Source organism: Manis pentadactyla, chromosome 9 (genome assembly GCF_030020395.1).
Source record: "Manis pentadactyla isolate mManPen7 chromosome 9, mManPen7.hap1, whole genome shotgun sequence".
NCBI lineage: Eukaryota > Metazoa > Chordata > Mammalia > Pholidota > Manidae > Manis > Manis pentadactyla.
The window spans coordinates 124,951,898-124,978,150 of record NC_080027.1 but is presented as its reverse complement, the minus strand read 5'-3'; the positions used below and the strand labels follow the sequence as shown (position 1 = coordinate 124,978,150).

Here is a 26,253-nt window from a genome sequence, read left to right as displayed (position 1 = left end):
TTATGACATGAACTTTAGTTTTATGTTTTGAAGGCACACCCAACCCCTGCCAAAAATCCCTTTGGGATCTTAATTGGAATTATATTAAATTTATAAATTGAATTGTGGAGATATTTATAAAATTTATTCTCATGCAGGGTTTATTTCTCTTAATTCAAAACATCTTTTATACATCTCAGTAATCTTTTGGAGTTTTTTGGTTTTTTCTTTAAGGACCTATATGTTTCTTGTTAGAATTATTCTATAGTATTTCTTTTTCTTTCTTTTTATTTTTTTGTGAGCTTTTTTTCATGGTTATTGCTATTGTAAAGGGGATGTTTTCACCATTATCAATTATGTTTGTTGTTGGAGTTTAGGAAAATATTGATTTGTACACACCCATCTTGTATCTGGCCACTTTATTGAATTATTTTACTAATCTTAAGGATTCTACTATTGGTTCTCTTGGATTTTTGAGGTATCTGATATTATTTGCAAATAATAAGTATACCTCTAATCTCTGTTTTCTCTCTTATGCATTGGTGAAAACTTTCAGAAGAATGAATATTAGCAATTATGACAATGAATATATTTATCTTGTCCTGGATTTTAAGAGGAAAATTGCTAATATTTGATATCCTTTAACATAGGTAGTCTTCGTGACTTTGAGAAAGTATTCCTCTATTTCAATGTCTTAAATCTTTTAAAATTAGGATTGTTGGATGTTACTGAGTGGCTTTTCAGTATATATTGAGGTTATATATACTGAAGCCATTATACTATAATAAAATCCATTATTTTAATCACTATAGCATTCGTGGGATTACCCTCTTAATGGTGGCAGTTTATTCTTTTTGCACTATTCTTGCCAGTATTATACTTAGAATATTTATATCCTAATGAAATAATCATAAATGAGAATGGGCTATAGCTTATTTAGTGTGTTCCCATTAATAGCTTTCATTATTAGGCTAAACTGAGTTCAAGAGTGATCTGAGTATATCATTCCTGCAATTTATATTCCTGCAACAGTTTATAAACCATGAGAATTAATTTTCATTTGAAAGTTTGGAAGAACCTACTGATAAATTGGTCCCAGACCTTTCTTTGAGAAGTGAATTCTATGATGGTGTTTTAAATTTCTTCTTTAGTGTTTAGTCTATTCCACTGTTGTATTTGTTAGTTTGGGGCATTTATGTTCTGTTGAAAATTATCCATTTCATCAAAATCTTTTCACTCTGTGCTAGCACATTAAATGATTTTGAGGAAATGAGTTATATTCTGGAAAAATGGAAATGATGTGTTTTTTCTTACTTCTATCATGTTTTACACTTTCCTTTTTGTACTTCATTGGTACTTCCGTTGTTCTGCCTCCCTCCTGTCCTGCTCCTCCTAGTTCTCCTCTCGGTCTCCTCTCCGTCTCCTCTTTCTCTCCCTTCCTCTCTCCCTCCTGGTGCTTTATCCCTCAGATCTGCACCACCTTGGCTTCCTCAGACTCTGAACTCTGTTTCTAAAACCTGGAGCGTGCACGAGCCCTGTTCGGGTTCCTTCTCTTTGAAGCCTGTAAACTCTCTTGGCAGCAAGCTGGGTGATCTTTTGGTCTTGCCGCTCGTTTCCCTCCTCTCAGGATCGACTGCTGCCTGCTGTCCAGTGTCCGAAGCCTGTTGTTCCGTTACTTGAGACAGAAGAGGTGACCCAGTGGCCACTCCTCCATCCTGCCTAGAAATGGAAGCCCAAATTCATTCCCCATTCTTGCCCTCTTCATTTGAATGACCTCTTGATTGCTTAGATTATATCTTTGAGTATTTTTTTCCCCTAAGAACACATGGGTAGTATATTTTCACACTTATATATATTTCTTGGGGACATCACAAATAACTGTCAAACTAACTGGATATGAAATTCACAGATCATAACCTACTTTTCTCAGAATCCTGTAGATATAGCTCTATTTTTCCCTTGGCATGTAGTTGTGCCAGAAAATTCTGATGTGGGTGTTTTCATTTTGTTCCTTAGAGAATAGCATATTTCTTCTTTATGAATACACATTTTTTTCCTTTATCTGTACAATTAAACATTTTGTCAGATTGTGGGTAGGTGTGAATCTCTTTTTATTCAATTTGCCAGAATACAATAAATAATTTTTTAAATATATTTTTTAGCTTCAAAAATGGTTTTTCAGTTGTAGCTCTGTGGTGGTCCTGCCCATCCATCCTGGGTTTACTCCTCTGGGATTCCTATGATTCTTGAACTCAGATTCAGTTCTCCTGTGTATCGCTTCATTTTCATAACTTTCTCTTGTCCTGTGATTCTGACTTCAAGGATTGAGTCTTATGTTTTCTCCATTGCTGATTCTATTTTCTGGAGAACAGGTTCTAGCCATTATCTACAATGTTAATTTGAATTTTGCCTTTTCGACTTTATTTTCCTTGAAACATTCCTATGTGCTACCTAATTCCATTTGCATTTCAGTTTGTCTTTGAAATTTATTTCCTTTGTTTGTCTTTATTTTTTCCCATCTTATCCTGGTATCCTTCTAGCTCAGTTTTTTTCTCTTCTTACAGATTTTTGTTCCTATTTCATATAGGTCATAATTTCTTATATTGAGGATGTCAAATGAGCTCCACTTTTTTTTCTTCTCATTTCCATAAAAAAATGTTTTCAGAGATTAAGTCTTTTTCTGGGTTTCAGGATGCTATTATCACATTCTTGTTCCTTCAGAATTTAAAAAATAAATGTTGCTTTTTAATTTTTTCTCGGTTTAGAAAATTAAGTTTTAAAAATGTGATAAAATATACATCACATAGAATTTGCCATCTTCACCATACTAAGTGCACCATACTTCAGTACATCCACATCATTGTGGAACTGTTCATCCGCAGACCTCTTTTCATCTTGCAAAACTGAAACTCTGTACCCATTAAAGAATAATTCCACATTTCCTCTGTTCCCTGGCAACCACCATGCTATTTTCTATCCATGAATTTACTACTTTAGGGACCTCATGTATGTGGAGTCATACAGTATTTGTCTTTTTTGTGTCTGGTTTATTTCACATAGCATAATGTTTTCAAGGTTCATTCATGTGGTGGCATGTGTCAGACTTTCCATACATTTTATAGCCAGATAATATTCCATTTTATGTATATACCACATTTTGTTTATCCGTTCATCTGTGACGGACACTTGGATTGCTTCCACCTTGTGGCTATTGTGAAGAATGCTATGAGGTCCAGAAATACCTCTTCGGGTCCTTGCTTTCTCTCCTTATCCTTGAACAGGGATACTGTTTGCCAGGGAGGGGATGTGGCTTTCCCATGGTTTTGCTCTCTCCCCTCCGGTGCTGGTTCACTCAGCTTCTCAGATACACAGGTGGAAAGCAGGTCGGTGTGTCCCGTTCCCAGGCCTGTTCTCAGCATCTGAGCAGGTGCTGACCTGCCGTAGCTCTGGGGTCCTGTAGAATCTTACCCCTCACCCAGGGGGGAGCTGGTTCTCTGATTCTCTCAGCGAGGACGGTATGGACGTCTGTACCAGTGGCTCACTATCCTGGCTGAACATTAGAATCAGGAAACTTTAAGTGGTATTATCTGAAGGCCCCATCCTGAACCAATTGACTCTGAAATTCCAGAGGTAGGTCCAGGCACATAGCTTCTAAAACCCCCTCAGGGGATGCTCCTTGGCGCCGTGGAAGGGGACTCCTGCTTTTGCTCACGGTGCTTGACCGCTAATGCTGCCCCCTCTCTGCACGGGCGGCGCGGGCCTGCAGGAACTCCCGGGATGAAGGTGCCACTTCCGGCCCCGTCCCCCTTCCTGCCATGGTGCTTCAGGGAGCTGAAGGCTCAGAGTGAACATTATTAGAAGGGGGCTGGGTGGTGGTGGTGGGTGGCACGTCGGCTGCTTCAAACTGTCGCTTGCACAGTTCAGGGACTTGGCTGTCCAGTTTTCCAGATTCTGATTCAAGATAGACGGGGAGGGAGGACGTGCCTTTCTATCCTCTGAGTGGGCAGGGATGCTGTTCCACAAGGCAAAACAGAGGAAAACCATTCATTATCAGCTCTTTTCCTTAGTTCCACTGACCTCAGGGTTAGCAGAGATGCCTGTTTCTGGTTAAAGGTTGCTTTTAGTCAAGGTTTAAGTTTTTATTTTTTTCTGTAGCTTCATAGGCATTCTAGTGAGAAGGTGGTTAGGTTTTCCTCCATTTTAACGAAACAATCTGAGTGTGTTTTCCTTATTTCCTCCGTTTTCCTCCTAAGCTGTGGCTCGTCGCCCGGTGTCGAGGGCTTCAGCACAGGGGAGGGGTAGAATGGGCACTTAGGGATCAGTCTGTGAGCATTGATGAGTATAGGAGGGACGGGTGCCATGTGGGGTTAGGTCAGGACGCTCCTGATGGGGAGGAGTTTTAAGTAGAGCTTTTAAGAGTGGAGGGAGAAGCAGATTTCAAATGGTATCAATCTTTACAAAGGTGCTGAGATGAATAAGCCATGGAATCTAAGACAAGGAGGTAGGGGGTGAGGCACATTTTCCAGAAACAGAGAATGGGGACCCTTCCGAGAAATGAGGCTGGTGTGAGAGTCGTTCCAGGGAAGGAATCTCAAAGCTCAAACTAAAGGGTTTGGAGTTGACCAGATGCCAGGGATGACTCTGAGCAAGAGAAAGACGGGGTCACAGCATGGTGAGGTGCAGGAGTCTCTGGTCTGTGTGAATGGAAAGATGGACAGATAGACAGGAGGATGGATGGACAGATGGATGGATGGACGGATGGACGGATGGACGGAAGGATGGATGAACAGAAGAATGGATGGACGGATGGATGGATGGATGGACGGAAGGACAGATGGACAGGCGGATGGATAGATGGATGGATGGGAGGTGGGGGGTTAGGGAGGAGAGGGTTGATACCACACAGTAACCTCCCTAATTTTCACACTGGTACACAGGGAGCCTGGGAACACCTGGAAATGAAGGAGAAGAAAATAGGTGGTGGGAAGGACTGTGATTCTATGTTAGGGAAGCCAAAACTGACGTAGAATTTTTCCCTTCTTCTCCCCCCTCCTCTCCCGATACTTTTAGAAGTGTTAATATGTGGCTTGTTTTCCCCTGGTACTAACTTTAAAACAATGGGATGTTGCTTATATTCCCTAAACCTTTGACAGCACTGCCCCCTCTGTGGAGAGAGGCAAGTTGGGAAAATCCCCTTCTGCCTCTTCCTTCACCAACCACAGCTGCCCTTTGCCAAGGGCATCCGGGCCCCAAGCAACCACAGGACCCAGCTCTCAAACACATCTCAGACAGCCCAGGAAGGTCCCAAGAAACCAGCCCCATGTCTGGAATCCAATGGCTAGAGGCTAGGGGATGGATGAGATGGCTTTTTGTAGTCCCCACCCCAAGATTCCGGGATTGTCACCCACAAAGCTGGCCTTCTGCCCAGATCTGTAGGTCTGTGTCTTCAGGGGAAGCTCGTAAAGCCTACACACAGAGTCTTCTCTCTGCTTCCCTCCTGGAGGGCGGGTAATTATTTTTAGGTATTGCTGCCGATTAAAACAAGGCGAGGCCTGGAGGAACGCTCGGGTACCCTCCTTTGATGTATACAAAGGAAGCACTTTCTCTGCCTCTTCTTGCACATCCATCAGTTCTGACAGATGCAGGGAGAGGGTAATCTGGGCATTAGCACAGCCTGGAGAACCAGTTGGAATTGTCTTTGTTTTAATATCCCATCTTTGATCTATTGAAGGACTGACAGTGAGCAGGGAAGGATCTTATTAGGTGTCATAAATCAGAACTGATGCGATCACTGTCCTCCAGCAAACCCAGGCCTTCTCCTGTCAGGGGAGCCGGAGAGAAAAGCTGCTCTAGTTCCAGGCTTCCCTCTCCCCCTCCGTCATGCTTGGGAACACAGAGGTTCCCTGAAGGCTCCACCCACTTTCAGGGAAGCTTGAGTCCCCCAAGCTTCTTGTGGCTCCGTCAGCTTCCTCTGCTCCCTGCCTCTGTCGCTGAGGGGCCCACCCCCCAAGGAGTGTGCAGGCTCCATCTCCCACGAGTCAGTTTCTGGACGCTCAGAGCATGTGCACACCCCGTGAGGGCCGGGCGCTGGGCTCCGGATGTGTAGAGGCGTGGCTGAGCCCCAAGGGTCGGGGCCCAAATGTGGGACTGTGCTGAAGAATGTGTCTTGGGGACCGTGCTTTTCATGGCCTAATGTGGGGAGGGGCGCAGCCTACCTCCTCTGCAGGGTCTCTGGGAGGCCATCTCTATGGCACTTTCTATGAAGTGAAAGGTTGATGAACATTTTCTTCTCGCGTGGATAAGGCTGGGGGAGAAGTGAACACTGGACTCACAGCCCCTGATCCACTTCGGCTGTGCCAGCTCTGCACCTGTGGCCTCGGACGGGCGCCCCTTCCCTCCTAGGTGGAGTGGGTCCCTCTCATCTCTCACTTCTATGACTGGTCTCTTCTCAGCAGGCAGTTCTCTGAGCTGTACTGGAAACACCCATGATTCCATCAGTAAAGAAATCGCAGATTGAATGCCCATGGCCGGCAGGTTCCAGGAAAAGAGAGGACACAGTCCGTGCCCTCGGGGGTCTTCCAGTCTAAAGGGGAGGAAAGCCGTCCAAGTGCGAGCTTGGTGAAGTGGTTCAAAGGTCCAAAGTTGGCCTTAGCCCTTCTCGCTGGACTGGTCATCCTTTCCCACTGTCTCTCTGGCCCCAAACTCCCTGCACTACAAGTCTGTGCTCCATTTCTAGAAGTTTCTCTCAAAAAGCTCCTCTCCATTAAAAGGCTACCTAATAATACTTGCCAGATTTTAAACACATTAACAGGCAACTTCTATACTCTAAAAAGGGAATATTGTTCAAATGGTAGAATTTTAGTCACCTTGAAATGCTTGTGGGTCATGGAGGTGCTTGGCTGCTGGAAGCCTCTGATGATGCCACAATGCTTGTAAGTCAGCCTGCTTGACAAACCCCTATCTTGGGACACAGGGACACAACACAGAATGACTTGTGCAAAGATGGCAGAGACTCCTAGAAGGACAGAGCCGTGGAGACCCTTAGCGCCAACCCTCCCTTTGCGGGGCAGACATGGCGCAGAGAGGGGAACGGACCTGTCTGAAGTCAAGGGCTCTGTGTATCCGCAGACACGGACCTTTGCCAGCCACCCACCCCCACCAGAGCTGTCTTCTCAACTTCAGACTCCCCGGCACCTACACGTTAAATTTCAGATTCATAAGGCCCCCAAAGGCCAGCGTGTTCTCTTCCCAACTCCCTTCCCATCCCACCCAAGCCCCGCCTCCCGGCACACGTAAGTAGCTCACTGCTGTGTTTAGGTCACACCCCAGCAGGCGCTCCTCTCTACCAGCATCACTCGGTCCCCTTGTCCACTTGCTAGAACTCAGTTACTCCTCGGGGCCCAGCACAGATGCACCTCTTCTAGGAAGCCCGTCCTACCTTCACTTCCCTGGACCAATGACTCACACCCTTCTACTTGTTCCCTCAACTCAACTCTTGGTGTGCACCACACACAGGTGCAGGCTCTCTCTGTCACACACACACACACTGCATCACAACTCATTGTCTGTTCACCTTCACTGCTGGACTGTGAGCTCCTCCATGGCAGGATCCAAATTGCATTTGTTCCCACCACCCGAAGGCCTTGCATGGAGCCTCACTGATTTTTTTGAGCTGTGTTGTCCAGTAAGATAGCCACCTGACACATGTGTCAGTTAAATGTAAATAAATTTAAAGATTCATCTCTTCTGTCACACCAGCCACAGTTCAGCTGTTCAGTAGCCACATGTGCCAGCGGCTAGTATATCGGACAAAGCAGGTAATGGCACATGTCTGTCAGTGTAGACATTCTCCTGGACGGCGCTGTCTTAGGGGAGACCAGAGACATGCAGCCCCCAGGTGGAGGAATGAGGGTCTGGAGATCCTCATCAGTACCGTGCACAGAGAAGGCGCTTGAAAGAGAACCTCCTAGAACTGGGTCTGGAGTCCAACTACCGGGGTTCAAGGCTTGATTGCTACCTCTAATGCAGACCTGGTACCAACAACCCCTTGTCTGGTTACAACCCCAAGCTGTCAGCCCCTGAGGCCTCGGTGGGACTGCGCTCCTTAGCTGAGATTTCTTTTTGCAGAAGGGAAGGGCCTTTCAGGACAAGCACTGACCCTCAGGCCCTGTTGAGACGAAGCCTCATCGATAAACCTGGGTTGAGGGGTGGGGCCCTTCATCTCAAAGGGTTATCTAGCTTTCCCCTCATCCCTTCCCCGCCCTTCCCCATCTTAGGGCAGGACTAAGTTGGCAGAGGGAAAGAGTGGCTTCCCTACCACACGCCTCCCACAGCCCCCGTGAGCTAGGGGCTAGGGTGACGGGGCAGCCCGCATCCCCCAGCACCTCAGGAGCATTGGCAAGGCTCTGGACTTACACGGCTAACCCTGAGCCCTTCTGTTGTAGGGCACACTGGGCACCTGGCCTGACAGCCTCGGAAAACTTTTGTCCTCGGTGCCTCCCACGCCCTCTGTCTACACCCTGCCTGCCGTCCTGGGCCCTGACCCCTACTTTCTCCTGAGGAGACAGCGTTGACTTCAGCGCTTTGAAACAGCCTCCCAACTGTCTCCCTGACTGCTTGCTGCCTCCTCCCATCCCTCCCAACCCAGCCTCAGCAACAGAGCCTTGGAGATCTTTCTAAAGCGCCAGTTTAACATGTCATCCACCATCATCTGTCCTTTCCCAGATTTGACTGTCTTGCCTCTGGTCCCTTCTCATTCACGTCCACGCATTGATTATTCACCAAACACCCTCCCTGCCTCTGGGATTTTGCTCATGCTGTTCTTTTTGCTTTGTGTCCCTTTCTGTAATATTGTCCCTTCAGAAAACTCCTACTCCTCCCTGGGGAGCTGGTTCAAATGCTACCTCTTCTGTGAGGGCTTCCTGGATTTTCCCCAGGGAAAGAGAGGGTCCCAGCTCCGAGAGTATTTCCCATACACTTGACTGAAGGATGTATAGCTGTGGGTTTAAAGCCACAGGTTTCAGAGTCAGACGAAGGGCGTCCCCCCTATGAGCCTCCTTTTCTGCATGCAAGGTGGGAATAAGATTCCTACTCAGGCCAGGTGCAGATGAGATATGGAAGTGCATGTAAAATGCTTGGCACAGCAGGCAGTTAGGTAGCTCTCGATAAATGTTCGCCGGTGCTTTTATACTGTTTTATTAAGTAATAAAGTAAATCATCTAAGCGCTTCTCTGGAGAGGGACAATGTGTTATTCATATCTGAACCCCAGAACTGAGCACAAGGCTGGCCTAATAGTAGGTACTCAATGACTGTTTAGCGGATTTAATCCTAAAACCACTGGATTGAGGTTTTCAATCCATTTGTGTTGAATTAATCCAATTGGATAGAGTTGAAGCCTGAAGGGATGAAGTTCAGTGACTGAACTGAAACTAGTGTGTCGAGGGGCATTTCAGGGAGTGGGGAGGGATTTGGGGTCACAGAGCTTTACGGAAGCCCTTGGGGAACCGCAGAGGTGGCGGGCTGCGGTCCCCACGGGGGGATCCTGAGAGAGCGCAAAGGCCTCTGGGTCCTGGGCCCCAGGTGGTTGAGGCCCCCTGGCCCCCAGTTGGACGAACCCTCCCGTAGGCAGGGCCAGGGCGCTCTGTGCACAGGGAGCGCCCCTTCGGGGCCCATGGGCCTCCGTGTGGAGGCTGGCGGCTGGCGCCAGCAGTGGTGCTCGAGCCCCACTACCTGTGGGGGCCCCGGGGGCGCAGGTGCCGGCCGCAGCCTGCTGGAGCTCTCGCCTTCCCTGGCAGCCTCTCGGCAGGCAATCAGCGGCTCCCGCGTGGAATACTTTCCCCACGGAATCACCGTTTCCATAGTGGCTGCTTTTCGTTCTTTCTCCCCTTCAATGTCCTCTCCCTTCCGCCCTGCGGGCTCTGCCCCACCAGAGCCTGAACTGCCCCTTTCCTCTCCTCCCTTCCTCCCCCCTGTCCTACTGACAGTCAGCTCTGTGCCTCTGTGTTCTGGGCATGGGGACGAGGGTTTTTGAGGTGAAAAGCCAGCCTTGGGTTTGGCCCAGGGCAGCCAGGCGACCCCCGGGTGCCGAGGGAACAGTCCGTGTCCCCCAGTGTGTCACCCCTCAACCTCCTTCTTGCCCTCACACTCACAGTCAGGGAGTGAGAACAGGAGGTGGCCTGGCCACTGCTGGGAGCAGGACAGCTCCCCTGGTGTCACCGGAGCCGCTGCTCAGGCCCTCGGGCTCACGAGGCTTAGCGCTCTGAGGTTGCCATCTTGAAACGTTCAATCACTTTTGAATGAGAGCTTTCTGTTTGCATTTTGTGCTGGGCCCTGCAGACGATGTGGCCGGTCTTGCTCGGGGGGGCCTGAGTGAAGAGCAGCTTCGAGGAGACAGGGAGGCAGGCAGGCTGGGGTGGGAGGCGGGAAAGAGGGGCGCCAGCCAACTCGGTGACCCGATCGCTGGACAGAGCTGGCCAGGGTGCCCCCTTGCAGCTTCCAGCATCTGAAGGGGCACTTGGCTCTCCTTTTCCACTTTGCAAAAACCTGTTGGGCTAATGAGGGAGGGAAAGGGGCACACCAGATCCCAGGACTGGCTGGAGATGCTTTCTTAAGATGAGGGACCACGTCATGGGAGACGCCCTGGAAGCACCACCTCCCTCTGCTTTGGGCGAGAAGCAGTGTTCTGCCTGGGGGCGCACCGCTCCATGGAGCCTACTCCAGACCCACCTCTCCCCCTGGGTTCTGGTTTCAGCCTCTCTCTGCTCCTAAGGACCCTGTCCCGTAATCGCCGTGTCCTCTCACCTCACGGGGCTCAGAACTGAAAGAGGACTCAAGTCACACCTGACCTGAGGGGAACAGAACAGGTGGGCACCTGCCCTCTTCTCCCTGCTGTCTTCCTGGTCCTCCCCTGGGATAGGCTGGCTTTCAGATTCAAGGCAGCTTGTGTCCAGGCTTCACATGCATGATCCCTTTTTTTAAAAAATTATAGTTAATATACAGTATCATATTGGTTTAAATATACAGCATAATCCCTTTTAAATGAATACCTGGTGACATCCATGGGTTAGCTGGTGGTCCACTAGGAACCCTGAATCTGTCCCTCTGGTATTTGACTAAGATCTTGTAGGATACAGGGTGGGTTAGAGGAGGAAATTCCAGAAAGGGTCCATTAGATGCATGTAATGCTTTGTAAGGCACCCTGGTTTCCAAACAGAAATGTGTTCCATACCCTCTGGGCTTCAGGTTCCTTATATAAAATGAGTGAGGCTGACAGGCTTCTTCAAGCTCTGACACAATAGGATTCTAAGTTTACACTATTGTTCTTCTGGGTCCCTGTCAGTGAACACTTCTTGTTGTCTAACCTGCATCTTTTCTGCTGCTTCTTGCTCCCTGTCAGGTCCCCATCTCACTTTAGTCAAGTGGGACTAGGCCCCCATCTCCCTGGCCACCTGGGATGTCTTATGGCCAGGCGACTCTCAGACCACCTGCCCTTTGGGACATGGAAGGGGCCCCAATCCTTACTCCCGCTCATCCCGCCTCCCTGTCTGCCTCAGCCTCAGCCCTGGGCTGCGGGAGTGCGGGAAGCAGTTTGGCCTTAAAGAGCATAAGCTATTTCCCCAGGCCCAGCAAGCCTGAACTGGCCTGTGAGGTCCCTGCTAATCTGCCCTATCACCACAGGTAGGAATTATACTCAGAACTCGCTCGAGGAGTCCAGGCCCATGTGGGAGAATGAGAAGGGCTGTTGGGGATTGTTGATTTTATTCCAGAGCTTAATTGGTGTAATTGCTCTCTTCTTGCTGCCAAACCAGCGTCCGCCTGCACTGGCTCTCCCAGCTGCAACGGGAAGCTGCTCAGAAGGGTCTGTGAGTCCCAGTGGTGACCCTGCAGATGGCTCAGAGCAGCTCCCCACCCAGATGGCAGTGGAGCCCAGGCCCAGCCCGCAGAGGACCTTGGACCCCAGGGCAGCCTGAGCCCTGACTCCGGGGGGTGGGGGAACTTCTTCAGAGGGCATGCATCCTGCCCGGGGTGGGCAGGAAAGAGCAGAAGGGACCTCTTCACAGCCAGTCCGTTGGCCTTGGGGCTCCCCAGGCTCAGAGGTTCCTGGGGGAGGGAGGGGATGCCCCATGAGGGAGGGGCAGGGGGACAGCAGAGGCCAGTACTGCCCCATTTCCTCCTCTGCTGCCACCTCCCTTCCTCTCTGGCTCCTTGGGGAATCTGCTTCCAAGGGGGTGTTTTGTCCTCGCAGCTGAAACTACCAGAAGGATCTGCAGTCGTCCCCCTTCGGGACCCCAGGGCCCCTCTGGACAGCCTTCTTGCTAGAAGGAAAGGGAACTTGGGTGGCCTGCCCTGAGCTGTGCATTGTCCACATTTAACCTCAAAACAGTCTCTGGGTTGGGTGGGCAGTCAAACCGCAGCGGAGAAAACCACGCCAAAAGGCTCAGTGAGGGCATCGCGTGACTAGGTCTGTCTGGTGGCTAAGCCCACGCTCCTTCCGTGCTCGCTGAGAGCACATATAGACGTTGCCTTATGAAATGCAAGTGTAACATAGGACCTACTTATTCTAAAAAGCTGTTCCTTGTTTATCTGAAATTCACATTTAACTGAACATTGTCCTAAATATTCCATGGGACATATTACATTAAAAATTATGTGGTATTTATCTGAAATTTGGATATAAGTGGGAAACGTGTATTTCTATTTGCTAAAGTCAGCAGTGCTACTCTGGGTCCACATGCCACCCATCAAACTGGGCCCTTGAGGAGACACGGAGCAGGGGGTGCTCAGGGTGGGTGATAGGGAGGTGCCTGCATCTTTGGGGAGGCATTTTCTTTGGTGGGGTCCAGAGGGAGGAGATATCCTTCTGTCAGTGGTGGAAACATGTCTTACATGGCCGTGGGGTGGACAGGCTTGGGGAAGCTAGTGCGATTCCCACAGCAGAGGGGCAGCTGTGGCGTAGATTTGGAAGCCTGGGGTATGAGGGAAACACTGGTTATCCACAAAGGGTTGGGGGTTGTGCCTTGGGTCTAAAGGGAAGAGTTGGTATTATAAATAGGAACATATGGCCTAAAGAATCAGGAATTAGGGGTTGGAATGGAGGTGAAATATGGGAACTTGGAGAGGTGGGACACAGGGCACGTGGTGGCTGAGTTGAAGTGTTAGTCCCAGGGTACCCTGAAGTCCCTGCTTGGGGCCTTGCTGGCCCAGCCCAGTCCCAAACCGTGCCCTGGATTGATGCTTTCCGTCCTCTCTTCCACCAGGCGCCTAGATGCCAATGTCATCTCCCTGGTCCCGGAGAGGAGCTTTGAGGGGCTGTCCTCCCTGCGCCACCTGTGGTTGGACGACAATGTACTCGCCGAGATCCCGGTCAGGGCCCTCAACAACCTCCCTGCCCTGCAGGCCATGACCCTGGCCCTCAACCGCATCCGCAGCGTCCCTGACTATGCCTTCCAGAACCTCAGCAGCCTCGTGGTGCTGTGAGTGCTGCTCTGCCCCCGGCCTTGCTGAGTCCTGCTGGGCGCTGGGCAATTATCCCAAGCTGGGCTGCATAGCTTGGCTCTTCTCTTTGTGTTCCCGAACTTCTGGCCTCAGTTTCCCCTTTGTTAAATGAGGGTGATCATGCCTGGTTGGCCCCAGGGTGTTCTCAGGAGGGCTAAATGACGTCAGAGCCATAGAAGTGCTCTGAGAGGCCAGAGCACCATAATGAGAAAACAGGAGTTTGGCTATTATTTTCTCAGTGTGCAAATGCGATAAGCATACCGTGGCGATTGGAATATACATCAAGAGTTTCTTACATGATTTCTAGTATGTTTTGCAACCAGATGATGCAGTCTTATGCTTTGGTACAGGGATAGGATACATTCATCTCCTTTCCCAGGCCTGGAGAAGCCAAGAACAGCCATCACTTGTAATTAGACAGCAAAGCCCCGTCAGGATAATTACCTGGGAGATAGCTCTCCTGGCAGGAATTGGGGACTGGGGTTACTCTGCTCTCCCAGGGGGAGCTTTAGAGTGCAAATTAGTGCCCAGTTAATTGCTATGAATGATTGGTAAGTTCATAGGGTAATTACCAAGGGCTTGGAGGTCGTATGTAATTGCTGTGGGTTACACACTAATTGCTGTGGAACATGTGTGTCCGTGACTCTGCTAACTGGCGACATTGCTGGCCCTGCTCTTGGAAATCTGGTGCGATTTTCCAAACCCGGGAACATGTGATGCTTAGTTGCACTTGAGAGATGAAAAAGCAGGCACCAATTTGTTTGTCTAATTGTTTGTCTTGGGAGACCAGAGGGCCAAGGTGAATGACCTTACGGACCCCATCCTTCTACCAGGATGGCCACACCATCCTTCCTTCTGCAAGGCAGTACAGCTGTTTATAGAGGGCAGACAGAGCGAGGTGGTTGGTTCTGGGTCAGGTGATACCCCTGCGACATCCTGAGCATATGGGGTCAGGTCTCTGAGAGACAAAGCTGGTGGAAAAATGGGGGCCTCATGATGGATCCCCAACAAACAATCAGCGGTAAGTATTCATAGAGCCCCTATGTGGCACTGAAGATACAAAGAACTAGGAGATAAAGCTGCTCCCCCAAAGGGGCTGTCTCTTGAAATGGCAGAATAAATATGGGAAAAGACAGCTAATAGTGTAACTTAACTTATGCCAAGGTAGCCTGGTGACAGGTACAGATTCACGTAGCACAGGGATTCTGGGGTGGCGACACTGCTGCAGGAGGGTGATAGGGAGGGCTTTGTGGGGAAGGTGGTGTGGGTCCCGGGCCTGGAAAGATGATGAAGATTCGGGCAAGTGAAGAGAATGAGAGCATTCCAGGCGGCGCCAGGGGGAAGCCAGGGATGTTCAGCTGCCGGTCTGGCAGGGGCAGGGGGTCCTCTTGCAGAGTGTGGGAGGAGAACCTGGGAAGGTGAGCTTGGGGGCTCACAGTGTCAGGGCAGGAGCCCGGCTTTTGTCTGCCAATGGCGGCGGGGAGCTTGAAGGTCTTTGAGCAATGATGGAAAGGGGGTATTTTAGGAAGGCTAATTGGAAGGATGACCGGGAACAGGGGAGGCTGGAGGCAGGGAGGTCAGTTAGGAGGCTCTTGCATAGCATCAGAGATCTAGTTTAGGGAGGTGGCAGAAGAGATGGGAGGGAAATCATGACTCTGAGGAAAGTTTTGAAGGAAGAATCGATCTTTCTTAGAGGTGTTCAGGGGTTAGAAGACCAAGAAGGGACTCAAAAGTGACCCCAAAGTCTGGCTGGAAACCATGGAATTGGGAAGTCAGGCCTGCTGCAGATGTGGGGGGGCCCACTGGGCATAAGGAGGGCAAGAGACTAAGGAATGAAAACCTACTGGCCCAGGAGCAAAGCTGAAGGAGGAGAGCTGGTTCCTTCACCTGATGCGGGGCCAGAAACTTCACCCCTTTGTCCTTCGCCTGCAGAAGAGAAGCTTCCAGGAGCAGGTGACCAGAGAAGGGAGAGAGGAGGCTGGGGAAAGCTGTCCAGGGAATACCGATGAGCAATAGGAAGGCCCAGGAGGCAAGTAAGGAGGACTGGGTGTGACAGGAAGCAAGAAGGAAGTTTGGTTAAAGTGGTAGACAGACAGGGGTCTAGTTGGAGGTGTGAGCAGACAAGCAGGTTGTCAGAGAAGGGGCTTCTCCTCAACCCTGTGCTTTCCTGCCGGGGACGCAATGCCTTCCTCTTATGGCAAAGGCACTGATGGGACCCCAGGGCTGACTTACTGGGACACGGTGGTGTCATTTCCGTACATCTCGTCTCTTCATCTGGACTATACACCTCAACACCTGCCCGGGGCTGGGCTGCTATTGGTGCCCAGGATCCCCAGTCTCAATGAGGGGTTTGTAGGATGGATTTGGAGGCTTGGAGCTGGATGTTTAAAAAGCTGAGATGGTGTAGACCAGCATGCTGGGGGGTGCAAAAGGAGGTAGAAAATGGAGATGAGAATTTAACATGAGGCAAGGATGAAATCACAGTTCAGTGACAGTTGGGATATAGGCGGGGAAGAAATGGGAAAAATTTAAACCCCTTGGTAAGAGGAGACAATTTATTCCCAGAACACAGGGGCCGTGTTCTCCCTATCAAAGCAGAAGCTGCATATGGGATGGGTCTGTCTCCTTACTGGAATCTGGTGGAGCAGGTGAGCGGGGATGGGGAAGACACCTAGAACAGAAGGCTCAGTCTCCCATCCCTGTCCGCCTGCCTTGGATGGGGCAGGCCTGTTGCCTTTATATTTGAACAACATATTGGAGGCCAGCCCGATTTCTTCCTCTTGTAAGTGATTTCCTTTTCCTGCCTAAAGATGTTGCTTAATCCTTGAGCTTTAATAGCTTGACTAGAATATGTCACAAGGTAGAACATTTTCCTGGAACAATGTATGCTTTTGAGCTGCAGATTCCCTCCTTCCTTCATTTCAGAGAATTTTCTTTTCTATGATGTCTTTGAATACATCTTCTGTCTCATTCTTGGATTCTCTCCTGCAGAGACATCCATTAACCTTGTGTGGAGTCAGCTGTATGTCTTCTACATTTATTAGTTTCTGTTTTAACCTTTTTGTCTCATTCAGCCGTATTCGCCACAATTCTCTCAAGTGTTATCTCTGACACCAGTTCAGTTTTCAGCAGCATTTATTCTATTCCTTGTTTCGAATTTGTTGACTAGTTTTTTCTTGAGAAGGAGCTTTGGTCCTCAATTTGTTTCGTTAGGGTCATTTTTTCTTTCATTAAATATTTTTTTACTTTGAAACAGCGTTTCATTGGATTGTTTAGTAGCAAAAGGCAATTGTGATCAATTTCGTCCTGTTCCTCATACATTAGTTAACACATTCTTCTAAGCTTGTAAACTTACCTGTCTTTTGCATCCTCTTGTCTCCTCCCTGTTTCTCTGTTGGGTGTTTGCATAAATGCCATGTGGTTTCTGTTTTGGGCTCATGCTTGGGTAGCTCTATTTGTTCTGCATTATCTTTGTCCCTTCCCCCGCCACCCCGCCACCCCGCGTTCTCCCTCCAGGCTATAGCTGGTGGGCTTGTCCTGTGAGTAAATCAGGTTCCACCCACTTATCTGCACCCTAGTGGGGAGGTGAAGGTAGGGGATAAGCTCTGAGGTAGCACCCAGTCTTTGTTTGACTACCTGGGCTCTGCTCCCTCTGCAGATTCAGACTGTGTTAAATGTACGAGTTCACTCCCTCCACCCAAGAATTCCCTGGGGCTTCAAGTCATTTCCGCAATTCAGTGAGTAGCCTGGTTTGAGGAATTTTATTTTACTTTCCCCTTTCACTGTTCCCTCTGGAAGCCAGAAGTGGGGAGGGGAAGAAAGAATATCTGCATGGTTGCTTCCCTTCAGATTTGGGGGTCTTAGGGAGAATTTTCAGAATTTTGTTTTCTTGCCAGTTCAGTTCATTGAGAAAGGGGGTGGGTTAGGGCCTCTAGAATCTTTCTTTGGCCTCCAGTTGTTGCAGTTTATTCACATTAGGTTGTATCTCTGTCCTTGCCCTTCTGCTCCTTGTAGCATTTGGGGTGGGGTCTTGTTTCTGCCGTTTTTGCTTATTTCATTAGGAGTTGGAAGGACATTCTGTCACTTATTTTCAATTAGCTATTTACCTTGGGAGTCTCTCCCAAACTGATCTTCTACCTCTCACCGACCCGTATGTGCTCTGGCCAAGCCCTTCAGCATCCTGCAGACACACATGCTCAGGCCCACTGCCCCACCTTTGTCCTGCTGTTAGCTCTGCCTGGAACACCCCTCCCTCTGCCTGTCCCCATCACCTGCCCTCAGAGGCCCTGCTCTGGATCACCACCTCCATAAAGCCTTCCTCTCTGGCTTCTCCAGCCTCCCGTCTCTGAGCTTGTCTACAGCTCTCTCCAGCTATAACAGAAAGCTTAGCCTTTAATTATATGTTGTCTGCAGTGGTTTGCCATTGGCTCCCATAAATGAGTCTGGCCACTGAGTCAGGCCGGAGCAGGACCTCAGACTTGAGCCCCTGGCATCAGGCCTTTCCCCAGGAGCTTAGGGAGCCTGCTTTAACCTGGCCCGGGGCACCCCTCTGACTTCTTCCTGCCATAGGAAGTCAGAACAAACGGTACAGCCTGTGGTCAGTGCAGCCTGCGGACTGTGACTTTAGAAGCCCGTCTTGGCTGATCATTGTATCCCTGGAGACAAAGGGCTGGGCCACGCGGGTCACTTTGTCTGTGCTTAAGCCACCATCCGCTCCCTGCCCCCTGCCCCTAGCTGATGCTGTGGGCACCCCTTCTAACACGTGTCTCCTTCTCACACAGGCATCTTCATAACAACCGCATCCAGCATCTGGGGCCTCACAGCTTCGAGGGGCTGCACAATCTGGAGACCCTGTGAGTGCATGGAGGGGTGCTGCCTGCCGGGTGCTGAAAGCCGAGCCCCTGGGGGCAGGCGGGGTGGGTGACTGGGCAGAGACCCCAGGACGGGGAGCGGAGGATCTGTTCCCCACCTGCTCACCCACGTGCCCCTCCTGGCACTCTCTGTGGGGTGTCACCCCACATGGCTCCTGTCCTCCTTCAGGTGGGTGGAATGTGCCTTCTGGGAGTTCAGGCTGGCCCCCAATGGGGAACCTAGAATCCCTGTAGCAGAGACCAGTGGGAAATAAAGGGAAAGTTGGTAGAAATGGGAAGTGCAAGGAGAAGCTAGAATTAGGGTAGAGCCTGGGGACTGGAAGGCTTGGGGGTGGGGCTGGGGCTGACTTGATGGCAGTTTTGACATCTGTTTAGGGGTGGCTGCTGACAGAGGGAGAGTAATACTGTGGGGTGATGCTGGTACTGTCTGACAATTGATCTAACAGCTAAATGATTAATAGGGAGATGGCCCATTCAGGGCTCCAGCCTGGCTATAAAAAGCACCCAAGCTGTTGACTCTTAAAAAGCCATATTATTCACACATCATCACCCTGGAATTCAGTTAAGGTCAGAATGCACCCAAGCCCTCCCATCATTTCCTCTGGAGTCCTGCCAGCTCCCGCAGAGTGAGCTGAGAGGGCCCCACTTGAGCAAACAACTGACTGGCTCTCTAAGGGTGCTGGCCATGCCAACTGGGGTCCCTTGGCAGCCCTGAGCATGAGGGAGCTGGCTGCTGGGGCCACCTGGCATGGGCCACCTGGCACAGGCCACCCACTGGAGTGAGAAGGGCCCCCAGCCCACCAAATGGGAGCTGCTGAGGCTGAGCAAGGGCGCAGGGAGCCAGGGCCATGGGTTCCTGCTGCCCCTGTGCCCCACTGCCCCCCACTCCACCCCCTTCTCCATACCTCCCTCCGCCCACCAGAACACAGCACACTGGAGCGTCACTCCTGAAGTAAGGGGTTTCGGAGAATCTGAAGCAGCAGAGGAGAAAACCTGGAGAGACCAGCTGGGCCCTGAGCGTGTTGGGGAAAACCACCTGGCAAATCTGCCAGGAGGCCTTTGCCTTCTGTGCCTGTGGGGGGGAAGGAGTGGGGATGCCAGTGCCCCACAGCTCTTCCCAGTGGGCAGGAGGGGGGCGCTTCCTGGGCACAGCCTGAAGCAGGAGAAATGGCAGAGCAGGGCTCACATCCTGTGTCCTCACCCTTCGGATGCCTGGGTGCCCAGAAGAGGGGTGCAGGGCATGTGCCCCAGCCAGGAGCAGGACCGTGGAAGCCTTTCCCGACCACTGTGTGTGATGTGGGCTCTGTGCTTCCCGGTCCAGCTGCCGTAGATGGCTGGACAGTTAGCACTGGACAGTCCAGCCCGCTCAATTAATGTACTAGCAAGTTGATGTTGAGGGAAGTGGCCCACCCAGCGTGACTCCCTTACTTAGGGACAGAGCATGTCTAGGGTGTGTTAACTGAGAAAACATACGTGAACGTCCCTAGCTTGGTGCCCTGCCATCCTCAGTCACTTGGGTCACATGTGAATCCTGCAAGCCTCCGTGAGCTAGCTGTGTGGGGAATCTGGACATAAGAGATGGTCATGACCCTCTTAAAGCCCACGTGCCCGCAGCCGTCCTCCCTCCGGAGATACAAGAGCTTGCAGGGAGGTGTTTGGGGCTGCTGGGCACTGGCAGAACAGGAGGGAGAGTCCAGTGTGATCTGCCCGGGGGGGGTGGGGGCTGCTAGTACCGCTGGGAAACTGGGTGGGGAGGGGGCATAGATACTGGGTGTGGGTTGGCACCTCTAAAAAGCCAACTAGCAACTATTTCTTCACCTTTGGGGCACGCTGCCTAATTCTTTCTCCATTATCACTGGATGGCTGTGCAGGGCATCTGGCTCAGCTGGCGCTGGCTTAATCACAGAACGATCCCGCCTCTAAGCACCCACTGTACCTTTCATCTACAGAGCGCTTGGCTCTGTCACGCAAAGCCCGCGGCCTCACTCACCTTACAGATGGGAAAGCTGAGGCTAAGATACTAGAAAAAGTTCCCCCACTGTACACTGTGGAGGCTGAACTCTGGTGGCAAAGCCTATAGCCCTTGGCATCAGACGAGTTGCCAAGCTCTGCCAGCTGGGTGACCTTGGTCAGGCCATTTGCCTCTGTGAGTCTTAGTTTTCTAATCTGCAATATAATACCACTAATAACGCTGGGCGTACAGAGTTGGCATGTAGGTTAAATGAGATGACGTGTGTAAAGTTCTTGCGTAGCCTGGCAAACCATGTCAGGAACTTGCCCTGCCCTCCCTTCTCCTCCCCCAGCCCCTTCTCTGAGGGCCTCAATCTCAACAGCACCCCTTTCTTCCCCACCCTTGAGGGATAAGTTCTTCCAACTTTTGATCTCCAATTAAAAAGGGGGAAAGTGTGTTCTTTATCCTCTGTCCCCCAGAGCACTTGCTGGGGAGCCTGCAGAGGCAGCCAGATTTGGGGAGGAGGGGGACGGGCTGGGAGAATAAAAACGGAAAGAAAGATACTCAAACCTTTTAATTGTTGCGTAATTGGCACGCTTTGCAGCCTCAGTTATTACTCTGGGGCTTTTCATGTGAGCTTCCCTCTGGAGGAGTATTTCTCCCTCAGGCTCTGTAAATCTCTGCCACTTAGACATCTCTCATCTCCGGCAGCAGACGGAAGATCAAACCCCCTGGCCCGAGCTGTGGTTTGGCTCACCTACAGGCTCCTCTTAGGAGGGAGGGTGGCACCCAGCCATTCCACCTGTGGAAGAGGGGCCAGCGGCAGGCACGCACACGTGTGGTTGCACAGCCACCCACACCACACACAGCGGGCTCTGCATACAATCAGTGCACACGCTGTGGGCTCAGGCCCCTCACACTCCTCACCCCACATGGATGCTTCCGCCCCACACCCAGTACAGTGGAGAGACCCCTGGCAGAGGCCCCCGTGGCGACATGGTCTCTGTGACGCCCTCTGCTCGGCAGACCAGGCTGCTTGGGTCCCCTCCCTGGGTCTATCTCTGCAAGCTGCTCAGCCAGAGCCAGTAGCCCCACCTTCGTGAGCCCTGCTTCCCTCATCTTCACAGTAGGCCACCTCAAAGGATAAGGAGTAGGCTAGATAAACCTGCACCGTGCTCTCTTTTACTCCAAAGAGTCAGGCAAATGACTGTGATCTGAGCAGGGTCCAGGGGCTGGGCGCTGCTGTGCCCTGTCTCCTGCTGAGCAGAACAAAGCATGCAGATCCACAGGCCCCAGGCACAAGCCTTGCTGAGCTGTGAGGAAGCCTGACCTCACAGGCAGAGGCTCTGGGGACGGTGCTCAGATTTCTCCTGATGTCCTCACCACCATTCCGGACCTTGTCAAGAAACCCCAGCTGGAGGCAGACAGGACCATCTCTGTCCTGCATCCCCACCTCCTTTCTGCTCCCTCAGTGAGGATGCCCCACCACTGCCAGGAAATTCAGGATCAGAGGTGGGTCAGCCCCCAGCCTATGAAGTACTGTTTCCTACACTTTCCAGATCAGACCTGTCCAAGATTTGGGGTAAGTTGCCCACGCTTCTATAGTTTCTAAGTGATGATAAACTACTAGAGGCCAAACCTCTTCCCTTCTAATACATTACTCCATTTAGCATTAGCTCCTGTGAGGTCAGATCAATTACAGGACTTCCCAGGTATCTAGGTTGGAGCATGACCACAAACAATGCTGGGAAGGTTCTCCCAGGAGATCTTAGGGACCGGAAACCAGTCTCCTGTGCCTTTAGGAAATTTGCACTTGGAGGCCACAGGATGCTGTTCAGTGCTGTTAACTAATGATCCTCGAATCCCCAGCTATACTTACCAATAACATCAGTGCCAAAAAAAGAAGAAAAAAAAAGGCCAAGCAAATGCAATTACAACCTGAGGGGCCCACGCCAACTCCCTAGATGTGGGAGTTTGATGTCTGCATCTTAGCCAGAACTCAGAGTGGGCAGGGCCTGTGCCAGATGCCCTAGTATCAGCTTCTGCAGAACGTTTTTACATCAACAGCAGTTGTGGCTGCAAAGTGTTTCTCTGTCTCTGTGTCCTTAAACCATGAAAGCCAACAGATTCTGCTCTAAACCAGCTCTGATTGGGTCCCAAAAGTATCCAGCCACCTCTCAGTCTTGGGCCAGGTAGTCAGCCTTTGGCCAGGGACAGAAAACCAGGCAGGTTGTGACTGCAGGGTCTTCTGGGCTTGGGGGTCTCCTGGAGTAGAATAAGCACCAGGCTTGAGTCAGCAGCCCTGGATTCAGATCCGGGCTCTGCCGCCAGTGTGTGACATGTGCCAGTCATCTGACCTCTCAAGAGCCTCGGTTTCCACAAATAGAAAGTGGGGGTGACAGTTTACAACTCATACAGTGATATTTGCAGTGCCTGGAACACTGTAGGTGTCTAACTTTCATTGGCTTTCTCCTCCCTGCCCTCCCATTTACTGCTGATTGGACAACAAGGAGCCTTCTCCTTCTCTTTCTCCTCTGCCTCCTCTTCCTCTTGACAACAGTGTGTCTTAAGGTGCTAGCCAGGGTGCTGCCCAGAGGTGTCACTTCATAGTGATCCAGGGAGTGACTCATCTCTGTAAGGTGGACCAGAATGCCCAGGTGATCAGGGCATGGCTACTGCGTGAGTTTTCTATGGCTGCCATGATGAATCACCACAAACTTTGTGGCTTTAAAAAACACCAGAAATTTATTCTCCCATAGTTCTGGAGCCAGAAGTCCAAAATCACAGTGTTGGCAGGGCGGGTTCCTTCTGGCAGGCTTGAGGCGGAGTCCGTTCCTGGCCCCTCTCTGGTCCGTACCTTCTGGAAGCTGCCGGCAAGCCTTGGCAGTCCTTGGCGTACAGGTGCACCACTCCAACCCCTGCCCCTGTCTTCACATGGCTTCTCCGTATCTCCTTATAAGGACACTTGTTGCTGGATCCCGGATGATTTCCTCTACAAGATCCTTAACTTAATTACATCTTCAAAGGCTCCTTTTCCAAAAAAGGTCACACTCACAGGTTCTGGGGGTTAGGACTTGGACATGTCCTTGGGGGGCTGCAATTCAACCCGCCACAGCTATGCACCGGCAGCTCCATGGCAGAGCCCTCTGGGGGCAGGCTAACGGGTGGGGCGAAGTGCCTTCTAATCTTAAGGCAAATGCTGGTCATCCTGCTGATAATTCCCTACAGTTAAAAGAATCAAAAAAATTTTTTTTCCATAAAAGGCTGTCACATCTCGTATCTCATTCATCCCCTCCCCCGAGCACTTGTTCAGGAAGATGAGGCAGGGATTGTGTATCACTGGGCTACAGGTGAGGAAACCGAGGCAGGCAGGGGCTGACTTGCCCGAGGTCATCCAGTCAATCAAGAGCCAAGGTATGAACGCGGGTCCCTCTGCCTTTGGCCCAGCGTCAGCCCGTCAGACCGCGCTGCCTCTCGAGACAGACCCAGGACGAACTGGCTTTCCTGGCCACTTCTTAATCATCTTACATTTGCGGGCTTATTAGCTGCAAATCTGTGCGATTTTGTGGCTTATAGAGGAATTTATTGTTCCATATAAAACCTTTTTTTTTCTGGCTTTGCCTGCAGAACCACTAATGACTTGTAATGGGCAGAAAATTGAGCTGCCCAATGAGTTTGTCTTGTGTTCTAATACCATGACGCGTTATTAATAGTGTTCCCAGCACAAATCCCCTTTCCTGCAGCCCGGCGGTGGGGGTGTGGGGGTGAGGGGGCCAAGGTCATTGTTCTTGTCACTGCTGCCCCTTCCTCCCCTGCTGGCAACGGAGCCGAAGCTTCTGCTCTGAGCTCCCTGCACACCTGCTGCTGTCTCGTCTCGGGCTCCCCAGCCAGCTGGTCTGGACTGGAGGGAAGAGGGGGAGGTTAATGGAGGGGGGTGGGGAGAGCTGGGTGCCTGGGGGCCCTGTGGGGACCCCTTGGCAACAGGCTCCCTGGTAGATGCCATGGAGAGGAAGCTGAGACTTCAGGTCTGGCCCTCAGGATCGTGGGACGGGGGCGCTGCTAAGCATCAGCGACGACCACTCTCTTCTCTGCTGTTTCTGTAGAGCCACTTGTTTCATCAGTGTTTACTGAGTTCCTAGTATGTGCCAGGCCACCGTCACAGGCCCTGGGGTAACATTTATGAACAAGAAAAATGTAGCCCCTGCAATGACAGAGACTAACGGCTTCTAGACTAAGGGTCCTGAGTTCTTCCTAATGCATTACCAGTGTCTCTGTCCTCGTCGCCCTGACTCCTTAACTTGGTGTGCCCCGAGGCCCAGTGCGTCTCCTGATTCCGGACTGCAGTGTCCGAAGGCCTTGTTGGTACACCCACGTGGATGCTGACAGACCTTCGGACTGAACCCCCAAACCTCCCCACAGTCCCATCCCCCGCAAAGTCTTCCCTGGCCCCACGATGGCAGCTTTAATCTTGGGGCTGCTCAGGCCCAGATCTTAGAGCCACCCAAACCAACTTTCTTTCTCTGGTTCCATCTCCAAAATATATTAAGAATCGGACCTCTTCTCACCCCCTCCACTGCAGCCCTGCTGTTCCAAGCCAGTGCGTTCTCTCACCTGGGTCACTGCAGTGATCTCTTGCCTGGTCACTCTGCTCTCCCCCTTTGTCACTCTACAATCTATTCTCAATGCAACAGCTAGAGGGACTCTCAAAATACAAATCAGATTGAGTTACCCTTCTCTTCAGAACCCTTTAGGGGCTCCCCATCATACTCTGGAAAGAAGCCAAAGTTTTCCCCTGGCCTGCAAGGCCTCAGATGATGTGACCCGTACTAGCTCTCTGGCCTCACTCCTTCCCCAGGCTACTCCAAGCACAATGGCCTCCTTGAATATACCAGGTATGCTCCTGCCTCAGGACCTTTGCACTGGCTGCTTCCTTTGTCTGCAGTGTTCTTCTCCTCAATTATTCACTTCCTCCAAGACTTTGCTTAAATATTACTTTTCACTAGATCCTCCATGATCAGCATTTGCAGCCACTTCCTGGCACTCTCCATCTCCTTTGTGTACTCAATTTTCTCCATAGCACTTACCACAAACTGACACCTTCTATTATTTATATTATTTAAATTTTAATTAATTGTTATCTGTCTCCCACCTCTCCATGAGTTTTGTTCACTGTCCTGTTTATGGCACCTGACACAGTGCTTGGCACAGGGAAGGTTCTCCATAAAGATTTACTGAACAAATGAATGGCTATGGTAAACATCTGTGGCTCTCTGAGCTTCTGTTTCTCCGCCTATACTATGAGAGCAGTGGGCTAGTTAATGTCTAAAGTGCCTCCCAGCCCTGACCATCCAGACTTAGCAGTGTGCAAAGCCTACAGCCCAGACCTCTCCCCTGAGCCCCAGACTTACATATCCACTAGTCAGTCCTCTCCTGGCCCAGGAGTTAGCACAGATTTCCCATACTCTCCAGCTTGGAGAAATGCCCTGGACATGGGCTGAGCCCACTGGGATGGTCTCTTATCCTTGCTTTTGGGCAAGACCCCCTTCCTGTAAGCCCTGTGGTTCAGAACTCAGGGCCCCAGCTTTAGACCAGAGAGTTGAAGTCACTAGGACAGATCCTCAGGCCACATGCTGCTCTGACCAAGGGCACCTCAAAGCCTTCAGGTCCCCCGCATTAATGTGCCTATGGCATCCAGGTGAGGGAGGTGCTGCCCGCAAGGATCTGCCCACATCTACAGGACTGGGTCCTCTTGTGAGTATCATGTCTTAAGAGTGGCAAGGGCTTTTCTGGGAAGGGTGGTAAGAACATGAAATGTCTATAAACCTTGACTCAAAGAACTTGCGAGAAGCCTTAGATGGAGCATGATGATTGCCTTTGGAAGACAGATGACACGTATTTCCTGGTCTTCCCTGACAGGATGAGGGCCAAGGGGGGAAGTAAAGGTGGTGTTCCAGCTC

General features: G+C 50.8%; 1 protein-coding gene across 1 annotated transcript in view; it reads left to right on the top strand.

Annotated features, from left to right (window-relative positions):
* Positions 1-26,253, top strand: part of LGR6 (leucine rich repeat containing G protein-coupled receptor 6) — a 106,697-nt gene that overhangs the window by 54,535 nt on the left and 25,909 nt on the right. The window contains exons 5-6 of the mRNA XM_036909549.2: positions 13,237-13,452; positions 18,256-18,327. Of these exons, the coding sequence (XP_036765444.2) occupies positions 13,237-13,452; positions 18,256-18,327 (288 nt within the window). The remainder of the gene's footprint in view (positions 1-13,236; positions 13,453-18,255; positions 18,328-26,253) is intronic.